Source organism: Hemicordylus capensis, chromosome 2 (genome assembly GCF_027244095.1).
Source record: "Hemicordylus capensis ecotype Gifberg chromosome 2, rHemCap1.1.pri, whole genome shotgun sequence".
NCBI lineage: Eukaryota > Metazoa > Chordata > Lepidosauria > Squamata > Cordylidae > Hemicordylus > Hemicordylus capensis.
Genome location: NC_069658.1, coordinates 381,598,360 through 381,611,465, shown reverse-complemented (window position 1 = coordinate 381,611,465; position 13,106 = coordinate 381,598,360). Strand labels below are relative to the sequence as shown.

Sequence of the window (13,106 nt, the reverse complement as noted above, 5' to 3'; positions counted from 1 at the left end):
CATGGTGAGCAAAAGACTCATCCACTCATGGGTTTGTCCATCCTCTGAAGGGGAGGAAATCATTTTCCTCTGTGATTTTAATTCCACCTCTTAAATAATAGCAGAAAGATGTATGGGGTAACCTCTCTCCCCCACCCGCATTTATATACCACCCCATACAAAAATGTCCCTGGGCGGTTCAGATTGTAAAAACATTAAAATATCAACATAATTAAAACAATTTAAAATACAATAAAAACTCTAAAACCAAAGCTTATTTTCCCAGTGTGGCACAGCTGTCTTCCAAAAGCACCTGGTTTTTTGCCATTTGAGATGAAAGACAGAAAGAGAGAGTTGAATTGATCTCAGGAGAACCAACCATAGCAATTGGAGCCAGCCTGGTTGTGAGTAATAGGATAGACACAGGAGATGCAACCTCAGTCAAGTAGCACTGCAGAAAATCATTTTACTCCTCATAGACATATTAACGGAACTGGGCAGCTACTCTCAATTGGAAGAAGAATGTGTTAGTCATTTAAAAACAATAACATTTAACTTTCATTACAGGGCAGCTTTAGCATGTCTTACAGTTAAGGCTGACCTTATGGTTTCCTTGTGGAAAGTTAAAGTTTCCGTATGGGAGGTGAAATATAAAAAGGTCTAAAACTACGTGCTGAACCAATGGCCATTTGTCCATAGATGAGGGTAGAGTGCCACTACCTCACCCTTCCCATGTGTTTGTGCTTGCATGTACATGTGAGTGTGCATGGGGCGGGGGCGGGGGCCAGAGGAGGAAGGAAAAAACAAGTATGTGAATATTTATGGGGAAGCTTTTCACATTAGGCTTTTACAGCCCTTTAACTCTCCTCTGGAATGGAGGGGATGCATTCACATATTGGCTAGATTTACACCAAAGTCCCTGCAGGTTATCAGGCAGCAGTTCACACACAATTCGGGTTTTCCACTGCACATTAGAGTGTAGCCTGATTTATATCCGGGGTAAAAAAAATCCACTATTTGTGGTGGTTTTTGGGGACAACTTCAAGTTCACAGTAATGCCTCCCCGTAAACCTACAGCAAAACCTGCTGTGCATAAATGTCTCTGGGTCTGCTATACAAAAAGTTGATTCTGTACTCTCTCACAGCTTTCCACACATATGTTCAAGTACATCACACATGCAAACATGAACCAGCTCCCCGATTCTTCTCTACCTCTACTGGGTTGCAACAAAGGAAAATGAGCAATATTAGTGTAAGCTAGGGCAGACACATTATAAAGGCTATTCTTACAGCTGTTGCTCCAATTTATTCGACAGCAGCTTAGGACACGAAGATTTTTCTAAAGTTTATTCTACTATTATGTATTTGCTGTTATTTCCACGCCAGGAAAAACTACACTTGCTTAATTTCTACTCCTTAGGCTATTATTAAAGACACAGAAGTGTCTTTAGGGCCTGTAAATCCATGTCTGCAACCTTTATTCCTGCCTGGATTACATAGGGCAAAGAGAACATATGAAAGTGGGCTTGTGTCACAGGAATTGAACCAGATGGGTGAGCTATTTGCATCACTGTGCAAGCAGTTAATATGCCTTATGCTACTCACTGCTTCTGTTTCCACACAAAATCAGAAGGAAGCCGTGTCTCACAATTCAGTTATTTTATGAAGATAATAAGGCACGAAAGCTAAAGTACAATATATGACATGGGCAGGCATATGAAGTATTCTCTGGGTAGGGGCAAATGCCCCTCTCACATGCAGATAGATAATGTGGATGAGGCCTATATCCCTGATGACCATCTGTCATCATAGTGCACTCCTGATCTGGTGCTGGATAGCAAAGTGCCAGGCAGCTCTGCTAACCCACTATTCTTTTGCAGAATCCTTCCACATCTCCATGGTAGTCTGGAACTGAATAGGTGGGAACTGGTGTTCACCAATCCAGTTAGGGAATTTCATTTATACTCTCTGTGCCCCCAAATGGAACTTCATCTCTTCCGCTGGTGTATTGTCCTGGGCAAGGATTGCAAAGAAATAAATGGCCTTTTGATTACCCATTATAACAGGATTTCCCCCTTGAGATACATAGCAAATAAACCAGGCTAAAAACTTAAATTCTTGTAATCTAGCACTGTCCATCAGCTGAAGTTCAGTGATCAATAGCTGGATGGGATGTAAGTGTGCTCCCAGGAGTTGAGCATCTTGTTAACATCTACGACCAAGCTGCTTATTAAAAAACTGAAAGAAAGTATAATTCACTGCTTGTCTTTGGCTGTGGGCCAGATCAGACAACATAGACCTTGGTTGTTCCACTATATGTTGGGAATAAGAGCACACTTTATTCCCTGCCCACCCAGCATGCTTGCTCCACCTCAGACACCACTAGCTGTCTACCACATGGAGATGGAATATTCAGTTTTACACATGTGTACATTTTATTCAAATGCCGTACCACTACTTGGATGGTCAGCAGAAGTAGGGCAGGCACTGGAAGGTCAGGTGAACTCTTGTTCCCACTCTGCATCACACACAGGAGAGCAAGTGTGACCTCTATCAATTATGAAATTAAGGTAAGATAAACCATCTCCCTTTCCTTGTCTCTGACTGCAGCTTTGCAAAGGATTTGGGAACTGTCTCTTGTACCTGTGGGTTCACCCCAGGGTACGACATCTAGGGTTCAGTAGATTACTGTGGCAACCAGTAACAGATCCTGCTGTGCTTGTCCTGGTACCTGCTGTTAGAATGTGCTGTCTAGTAATGGCCTAGTCTTTAGGCCATTGGCTGCCATACAAGTAGGACCCAACAAAGAGCTGGTACCCTGTTCCAGTGGGCCAAGAAGCCACAGAGGGCTAGGGAGAGCTGGAGTTTGCAGAGGACCTCTGTAGTCTTCAGGGGGCAGAGTTGAGCAAGAGAGAGTTTCACCAGAGATGTCAGAGAAGCTATATCTGGCAAGAAAATATTATATATGCTTCTTCAGCGTGGCATTCATGCAATTGTACTCTTAAGTTATCACACCTGATCCGAAATGTCTGCACCACCTGTCCCAGGTTTAGAGCCTGGCAATGTTTCTCAGAAATATCTATGGGGAATTCCTCCTCTGGCTCTCAAGTATAGCAGATTCAGAGGATGTGAAACCTCCAAGGCAGATTATTGTACCTCAGGGTCATTATCAGAGGTGTCTGGGTCACAGGAAACTGCAGAACACAACAATCATGTAAGCTGATAAATAGAGTTGGGGGAGAGGACTTGTGTGAAGTATTCGATAGCAGAGCTGGGCATAATGCTTGTGGTGTAGTTGTGGATCACCACCACTGAGGAGAGCAGGTATGCCTAAGACAAACCAAATATATAACTTGATGTCTGCGTACAAACCATAATTACATGCATCTGGAATTGATATGGTTTTCATAGTTTGATGAGACAGCAGACTTCCCTGTTGGCCCCCATCAGGGTGAGGCACTTACCTGGCCAAGCAGTGGAGGAAATGACGGCTGGGATGAGCCTGACCCCATGCAGAGCTGACAGCTCCCATTTGCAGAGGCCGGGGAGGGTAAGGAAACTGGGAGGCCAGCCACACTGGGCTGGGCTGGCCTGACAGGCCATCACCTGGCTGCAGCCGGGAGGCAGCAGGCCATGCCCCTTTGCATAGACCCTCCATGATGACATGGGGAGAGAGGAGGTGGGACCCTGGAGAGCAGTCTGTTCAGCGGCTGTAAGCTGGATATGTGAGTTGCAAGGAGCTATATAACGGGCCTTGAGCCAGTGCTGAGGAAGCCAGTGGAGATGGAGGGAGGCGGCCTGTATGGGCTCCCAGTGCAGAGCAGATCATTCCCTCTCCCTGGCAAGTGGAGGAGGACCAGAGTGCTTGAAAGCTCCTCCACACCCTTTTGAGACCTGTGAGCCCTCTGGTGTGAGTGGCCCACCAAGGAGAAGCACCGCAATAAGTATGAAATGAGTTGTGACATAAGCCATGGATTTTCATTTTCCCTTGACTGTGTCTCCTGTTTCTGCCATTTTCCCTTGACTGTGTCTCCTGTTTCTGCCCCCCTGATCACTTTGGCCAGAGGGAGAGAGCAGCAGGAACAATATATTGGTAATCACTAGTGGAATAAAAACAAATATACCTCTATAATAGCTGCTGCATGTTGGTCCCTGGGTGCCCCTCCCAGCAGGGGCGTAACTACTATTAGGCAAGGGGAGGCGGCTGCCTGGGGGCCCCCACGCCTCAAGAGGGCCCCCAGAGGCAAATCACATGACTATATATTGTGAAGTGTGTGTGTGTGTGTGTGTGTGTGTGTGTGTGTGTGTGTGTGTGTCAGCGAGGGGCCCATTTTAAGATTTTGTCTCTGGGCCCACTCCAGCCTTGTTACGCCCCTGCCTCCCAGCCTTTCTCAAAGTAAGTGTTCATGTCTCCATAGTTTTGCACTGAAAGAGCTGATAGCCTGAGAGTAGGGATGGTATAGAGAAATATATAAAATCACTAGAGTGTCTCATGTGTCAGCCAACAGAAGCACTTTCCCCAGAGGAATGTGATTTCAGCTATGAGAAGAAGAAGATGCTTGTGGCAAATGATGTTTTGCAATGACCCTTTCTTGGGACTATCAGGAGGCAAAGAGATGTGGGGAGCCAGCTGATCTGTTTCCAGTATGTCTGTGTTTAGTTCTTCAGTTTGACCTCAAGTTTGAGTGGTTGCCTAGAAAGAAAGACAAAAAGAAATAGCAGCCGTAGTATTTGCTTGAAACAGAAGCCCACTAGTGCACCTTCATTTACTCTCAGCTCCCTCCCTCCCTCTCTCTCCCTCCCTCCCTCCCTCTCTCTCTCTCTCTCTCTCTCTCACACACACACACACACACACAGAGGTTTCAACAGTGCTCCAGTGTGCCATCATCTTCTACAGTAACAGTTTGCAACACATGGGCTGGGCTTGTGAGGCGTTTCGCTCCACTTATTTTAGTTTAGTTTATGAATGTATATTCGACTCTTGAGTATAAATATTTCCATGGCAGCTTACAAAATCAAAATAAAGGAAAAAAACACAAAAGCCACAAACAATCAGAATTTCAGAACCATCAGTTCTGAAATCAGAACAAATTCAGAATCAGAACAATCCGAACAATCAGAAACCACAAAAGCCACAGACAATCAGTTATGGGAGAGGGAGAAGAATTTCTTTCTATCCACTTTCTCCACACCATGCATGGTTTTATAGACCTCTATCACGACTACGGGGTGACATGATAGAGGTCTATAAAATCATGCATGGTGTGGAGAAAGTGGAGAGAGAGAAATTCTTCTCCCTCTCCCATAACACTAGAACCAGGGGTCATCCCATGAAATTGATTGCCAGGAAATCTAGGACCAACAAATAGAAATACTTTTTCACACAATGCTAATCAACTTGTGGAATTCTCTGCCACAAGATGTGGTGACAGCCAACAACCTGGATGGCTTTAAGAGGGGTTTAACTTCATGGAGAAGAGGGTCGGAGGGCTACAGGCTACCTCCAGCCTCAAAGTCGGGATGCCTCTGAGTACCAGTTGCAGGGGAGTAACAGCAGGAGAGAGGGCATGCCCTCAACTCCTGCCTGTGGGCTTCCAGCAGCATCTGGTGGGCCACTGTTTGAAACAGGATGCTGGACTTGATGGGCCTTGGGCCTGATCCAGCAGGGCTGTTCTTAATCAATACACTTCTCCTCTCATTTCCTATACAAAGATAAAGAATGACCATGGAGGCAACCATTCACAAACTCCTGATTCACAAAATCATGGAGATCACCCGTAGACTCTAGAACTCCAGGTGGCAGCAAGTTTTGCCAAAGTGGGGTCCCTTTGGCAAAACATACCAAAGGGACCACGCTTTGGCAAAACTTGCTTCCACTTGGAGTTCTAGAGTCTACAGGTGATGTCCAATATAGGGAGTGCTAAAAAATGTGACTGTTCCCTAAATACAGTCAGAGGGCTTAAACTTCACACTCCAAATGGATCATAATTTGAATCTCTTGGCATAAGATTTTAGCAGGAGAATTGCCCATGAAACACCATTCTCACAGATGGTGAAGCCTTTCACATGGGCGGGTGGCAGGGGGAGTAGAAAGCTGGGTCCAACTCACCTTCCCACTAGATTACATCCTAAATGTCACTGGAAGCATGGACCGCACTTCCAGATGATCTGCACTGTGCCAAGTAGATCTCTGGAGGCTGGGACAACTCGTTCCGGCCTCCAAGAATCCCACAATGCACTGCACACCGAGCACGGTGCATTGGGGGATTCCCCCATCAGATGGGTGCTTGAAGATCCCATCTCTGTGTCTACTCAGCCTGCATGCATCCTGACGAGAAACACGATCCCAGCAGCTGGGTTAAGTTCACGCTCACATCTTTAACCTTGGCTAAGAGCCATACTAAGAAGTGGGATTAGGCTGGGTGGCACTCCACATGAGCAGCCTAGTCCAGCTAGGCTGCCGTAGCCTGGGCTAGGCTTTTCATGAGAACAGCCTCGGTAAGTGGTCTTCTACTGCTCTGGCTGGTGCTCTGTTACTACTTTGTAAATACTGACATAATCCCAGTGGTGAATAGGTGCTATACAAAACAAAGAAGGGATATTAAGAGGGGAAAGGTCAGGAACCATGGCTTTTGTTGAAGGCAGACCAGGATGTATTGCATAAGGTGATATATTGTTTCTCATCTTTCCTTGGCAGGTCACTATGGAAAGGATATTTATCGAAGTGGAGGTCCAGATTTCCATAATTTCATCTCTTCCGGATTTGTCACGTTAGGAAGAGGACACAGCAAGGGTACAGTGGAAACCATTTTTTGCTAAATAGAAAAGATGAGTTTGAATACAATCTTTCACTTGGAAGCTGTGCTATGTGTGACACCAGATAACAGAATTAGTGCAAAAGACAGAAGATTTGTACTGGCACACAGTGTTGCAGGTTCAATAAAGTGCCATAGACAGTCTCTTAAATCCTGCAGAGGGAGGGATAGTATGAGGGTCAGGGGAGGTTATAGAACAGCAGGCAGGCAGGCTGCAATTGCTGTTTACAGTCTGACAGTGTATATTGTTCTGTGTTTTCCTGAGTGCATGAATGCAAACTGCCTGTCTTGCCATCATGTTTGTCAAGGAAATAAAAAGGGGTGGGATGTCACCATAGGATGGATAGAGGGCATCGTTCTAAAAGCAGGATGCTACTTTGGGAGCTAGTGCACTCCACTTATACTGCACTTGTATACTACACACATACAAATGTTTGTACAACTTGTTTGGTACTGATGCTATTGGCAATGGGCCAAATGTACCAGGAACATCTCCTACACAAGTCCCATTGAAATGAATGGGAGTTGCACAACTGAGCAAAAGGTTTACAGTTCTCCTTGCATAACTATATAGTTTTGAGGCAGCCTCAGAGGTTCCTTGTCCTACTTCCAAGCCAGTCTCTCCAAAGGTTGTGGACAGAGGTAGGAGAGTTCCTATTTATTTTGTATAGCTCAGTGGGAATCTTGGCTTAAGGGCTTCCTTGAAAATTGTCTGGTGAACCTGGGAATTTTGTTTTGTTTTCCTTTCCCCTGCAGCATAGCTTGCTTTGCTTGAATAAGTCATCTCAAGATATTTGCCTTTTAGGTACGTTCCGTGGTTCACCTGTTCTCTACTTGTTGCTTTTGGAACCTGGAATCTATAAGCAGATCTATACTGTGCCAGTGGATTCATAGGTCACTGGAGCAGTGTTGTTGTTTTTTTTAAAATCTCTTCAAGCTTTTCTCTTCTACAGTTTCAACTGAACTTCTGCAAGAGATGCTCCTGGTACATTATGCCATAAGGTTACTACTCATATTATTCACTACTTCTATTGAATTTGCATCAGCTTATTCAGTATAACTGGAGTGCACTGTATTTAGATATACTATCCCCCAATATGATAAGTATTTTATAAAGTGATTTCCTTAAGGGTCATATATTTTTGTGTGTCTGTCTACCTAATCTGTGAGAGATATCAAGATATATATGCACATATATAATACACTGTACAAATCTGATAACATGTCAGTACCCATATTCTGCACTGTGTATGTTCTGTGTAACATCCTGTATATACAGTACAATGCTGAGTGTGCTGATGTGGTGATGTGAAATAGCAAATTATACATACAGTATTCATACCATTTCAGAGTCATGGTGATGCTCACAACTGATATTCAGGAGCTCATTGTTACCAGAACCTTGATGACTTTTCTTTTAACCACTCCTGTTGCCTAGTTCTGTGGGGTTTCTAATACACCACAGTGTGTATTATTATTTTTAACTTTCTTGTGGACATTCCATATTCAGACTGTTGAAGAGTGAGTTAACTTCCTTGAAAGACTTGAAAGGAAAGAGGGGCAGCCCTCTCTGTGCTCTGCCACTCATTGGTTTTAAGATGCTACTTCCCGTCTAGCTGACCATCAAGTCTCTTCCAGGGTCCATCTCACTCTGTGGCACATTTAGTGCATTGATGCTGGTCTGTACTGCTGGGCAAGTGCAAACCACATTGATAACCCAACATTGTTTCCTGCTGACTCACTGTGAGACTGTTGTAAATTTATATAGATGTATATGGAGATACTATTTCTATACAAACAATGTACTGTTTGTGGATATATATGGTTTCATATGTCCATCATTGTTGTTGTTCTCATGGATGCTCACCATTCACAAGCTGTAAAACAAAGAGCTTTCTTTTTCTGACGTTTCTTGCTGTTTAACCAAATGGAAGAAAACCTTCTTCACAAATGTCATCCAAAGCAGTACGATTTCTGTGGAACTGTCACAGAAGAACCAATATATGTGTGTATTGTCTATGTTTTGTGTGTTCAAATAAAGTTTACTAAGGTGGAGGCAGAGCCCATGGGATTATACTCTCCTGTGGGGCAGGGTGGTACACAGAAAGTACAGCACAAATCTGAGAGGGGATGGACACAACACATAAACAAGGAACCAAACTTCAGAAAGAGGACTTGGATGAACTTCCTCTGAGCCACTCTTACAAGAACAGGTTGTGTGTGGGGACACACTGCAATTTCAACCAAGGATGACAGATTTCGAGCAAAGCAAGGATGGAAAGCACAGGCATCCCTACAGCTTTCCCAGTGTCAATGGAGCTAGCCATTGGGATCCCTAAGAAAGCTCTCAGGCCAGAAGCATCTGCCCTTGTGTCCCAGTCATTTCACTCTTTCTTTCTTTCTTTCTTTCTTTCTTTCTTTCTTTCTTTCTTTCTTTCTTTCTTTCTTTCTTTCTACAACTGAGGAAACTAAGGGATCTTTTGTCTTGGTTGACAAGGCAGAGAGATAGACAGGAGAAAATTGAGCAATAGTGGCCATGTAGGTGACAGGAAATGTTGAATGAGCTGTGAGTGTTTGCTATCTAGCTTCTTTAATATTGCCAACTCTCACTGCTTAATTAGGAGCCTTTTCAAAACTGAATCCACCCCATGCTGAGTTTTCTATTGCATGTAATTCATTAAAATTACTATTATTTTCAAACATTATTATCTTAGAAAAGTAATGCTCATGTCCTCCAGGCCAGTCACTTGAAAATATATATTTTTAAAAACAAACCTTCTCAGAAGCTCGAACAAGAGAGCTTGAATTTATTTTTTCAATGTCCCTAACCTAAACATGTTTACTAAACATGTTTAAGTCCTATTCATTTCAGTGGGACTTTCTTCCAAGTAAGTCTGTTTCAGATTGCAGCCTAAATCTAACAATGTCTTAATTATTCTGGGGGACAGGTTCATATGTTTGAACTGTGAGACTTGGCAAAGCTGCTTGCATAGCTGTGTCTGGTGTAAGAATTCTGTATTCTGTGTCTGATTGGTCTGGCCTTTATGACTTAGGTTGAGCTGTGTACATGTTTACAGATTATCAGTCCTGCTTGTGAGCCTCCCAAAGACACCTGGTCGGCCACTGCTGGAAGCAGAACGCTGAGCTAGATTGACCTTTGGTCTGATCCAGCAGGGCAGATCTTATTTTCTCAGTCATACCTAAATGCATAAACATTTCAAAAAATCTGTCTACAAGTAAAGATGTAGCTGGTGGGCCTGATGAATACACATTCTAGCCCATTGGTGAATCCTGCTATTTTGCATGTGAATGTCATAGCTGTATGTGTGAGTGTCTTTTGCTTATCTGACCCCATTGCTTCAGATGCTGTAATTGCAGGCATGTCTCTTGATATTTCTGCTGAAATAGTTGTATTGGCTATAATAGCTCTGTAATGTTGCCCGTAGAAAGAGGAGATTCTGTACCAGCAAACTAACTGCAGCTTCAGTAAATAAGCTACCATCCTTGCTGTTGCTTGATATAACTCCCTCTGGAAAAATGCAGCTTCATGCTTTGGCTTTATCCCAAGTGGCTTCCACTTCACATTAATTTACTGTGTTTGGTGGTGCGTTAGTTGCAGCTGAATGTGTCTGTGAGTCTGTGTTAGTATTTTCTTGATGTAAGACAGTGTTGCTGTTTTTCAGCTATCTCTTGTGATACAGTTGTGCTCCAAGGGCTGAGTAACAGATCAGTAGAGAGACTATTTGAGGATGGAAACAGGGGTACATGACATGCTAAATACCACAGATACCAAACAGATGAATTCAGGGTTAGGACACTCCACAAGTTCCAGAGTTATGGTGATTTGTGTTTCTGGTATGATTCTCTGCTAGATGAGTCATCTCAGCCTGACATTGCAATCTATAAAATTGTTGCAAAGCATATTCTCCAGACCACGGGATGGAGATGTGCTCTTGTTCCAGCATAATCAATCTGAGTGCTCTCAAACTACAGACCTGCTGCTGGTGAGGTAGGGTCTCCCTGCAACAGGGTCGTCCTCTCAGCTTCTGAAACAAGCTGGCAGTGAATGCTCAAGCTAATCACATAATATTTTAAAAAATGTGGTGCACATTCTTCCACTGCTTTATTCAATTTGCTTGTACTGTTTCCATTCCCTGGAGTGTGTGCAGTACAAAGTAATACACATTTAAGGCTGTCAAAGAAGAGACTCTGTTTCCCATGCTCCGCCCAGATCTTTACCATATATGTATGGTGGGGGGGAAGAGCACGCTGTGAAAAGTTAATTCATATGGCAATTGCCTTAGAGTATGGTGATGTTTTAAAAATATATGGAGAGAGAGAAAACTAAAAGCATGGTTCACACTACACAAATACACAGTTCATAAACCCTGTGGCCCATTTTCTCAGTTTATTTTATTTATTCAATTTCTATACCGCTTTTCATTAAAATGAGCTCAAAATGGTTTACAATATAATTAAAACAATGCACAATTAAAAGTACAGAGTTTACAAGCAATATTTTAAATTCTCTATCTATGCTAAACATTAGGAACTGAATGAAGAAAATTTCAGCTTTGTAAATGTCAGTGCATCAATTGATTGATTAAGTGCCATTGAGTTGGTGTTGTCTCTTAGCAACCAGATAGATAGACTCTCTCCAAGATGATCTGTCCTCAACTTGGCTTTTTAGGTCCCACAGTGGTGCATTCATTGCTGTCGTAATCAAGTCCATCCACCTTGCTGCTGGTCGTCCTCTTCTTCTCTTTCCTTCAACTTTCCCCAGCATTATGGACTTCTCAAGGGAGCTGGGTCTTCACATAATATGTCCAAAATATGATAGATTGAGCCTGGTCATTTGTGCCTCAAGTGAAAATTCTGGATTGATTTGTTTTATGATGTATTTATTTGTTTTCCTGGCTGTCCATGGTATCCTCAAAAGTCTTCTCCAGCAGCAAAGCTCAAAAGCATCAATACTTTTCTATCCTGCTTCTTCAAAGTCCAGCTTTCGCATCCATAGAGTGTCATGGGAAAAACCATTGTCCTAACGATTCGAATCTTTGTAGGTATAGACATGTCCCATGGCATCTATATATCTTTTCCAAGGCCTTCATTGCAGCCCTACCAAGTGCTAGTCTGTGGTGTATTTTTTGACTGCTGGATCCTTTACTGTTGATGGTCCATCCTAAAAAGTATCCAAAGGCAAAAACTATCAATACAGACTTAGAAATTCCATTGCCCATCAAGTACATCAGAGCCATGTCCTCTGGCCAAAGAGATTAAAGGCACCAATTGATAATGTTGGGAGTAATGCATCTCTGTTATTAGTGGGAAGCTTTAAAAAGTGTTTTGACTCTCAGATTTAGTTTGAGTTTGTTGAACTACTAGGTGTGGTGTTTCATCAGGCCTACAAAACATGTGATCTGAGTTGAATGCAGTCCACCAACCATGGTGGGGCCTGCTAGGTGTCTGACTACTTCCCAACTTTTGGAATCTCAAGCAAGCAGCAAATGCAGATTTATGATGTCCTGACTGGTACTTGGTTGATGGATCACAGGCTTCCCTTGTAGCTATGTCTATACATAAACAATAATGGTTTTAAATCTGCAGAACTATAAGCTCCCTGTTTGAGAGGGTTCTTCCTCCTCCCTACTTCCCTCCTCATTTTTTCAAAGTATTAGCAAAACATGAATGCAAGTGTTCTGTGTTCCAAGCCACTGGTCCATCCTTGCTGGATCTATATGATTATGTAAAAGAAAAACTTCATCAAGGCTAGCATGACTGGCTGTTGACAGCAAGAATTGCTCAGTTTTGCATTTCTTTCTCCTTGACATTTAAATTGTCCTGTCTTTGTGCTTAAACTCTGCACAATGAAGGGTTTTGTTTTGTTTTTGCCACTGAGTTTATTTGTTTTTGAAGTATCAGATAAAAATAATGCAAGTGCCTACTACATCATCAAGGTGATTTTCTGGAGATTCACACTACCAAATGGAGGCCAACATGTGGTTTTAAATTGTTTTAAAGTTTTCATTTTTAATCTGTTTTATGTTTTTGTTAATTGCCCAAAGATGGAAGTTTGGGGTGGTCTACAAATGTGAAAAATAAATGAAAAAAACAAATAAACATCCTCACTAACCATGTGGGGGAACTGCATGTAAAGTGCCTCCATAACATTTAGTATACCAGAGTTCTGCTGAGTGGGCAGGGAGGGGGATTTTCTCCCATCCCTTGTGGGGAGCAGTGTGACCCTCAGGGACATATCTATGGATAAAGAACATTCCAGGGGAAGGAGAGATCAGTGAAAATCCCCCCATT

At 42.9% G+C, this 13,106-nt stretch overlaps 1 protein-coding gene across 6 annotated transcripts in view; it reads left to right on the top strand.

Moving 5' to 3' along the window:
• SHISA6 (shisa family member 6) overlaps positions 1-13,106 on the top strand; it is a 417,240-nt gene that overhangs the window by 93,155 nt on the left and 310,979 nt on the right. For all 6 annotated transcript variants that reach the window (XM_053298957.1, XM_053298956.1, XM_053298958.1 and 3 more), the window contains one exon: positions 6,677-6,772. In XM_053298957.1, coding sequence (XP_053154932.1) covers positions 6,677-6,772 — 96 coding nt within the window. The remainder of the gene's footprint in view (positions 1-6,676; positions 6,773-13,106) is intronic.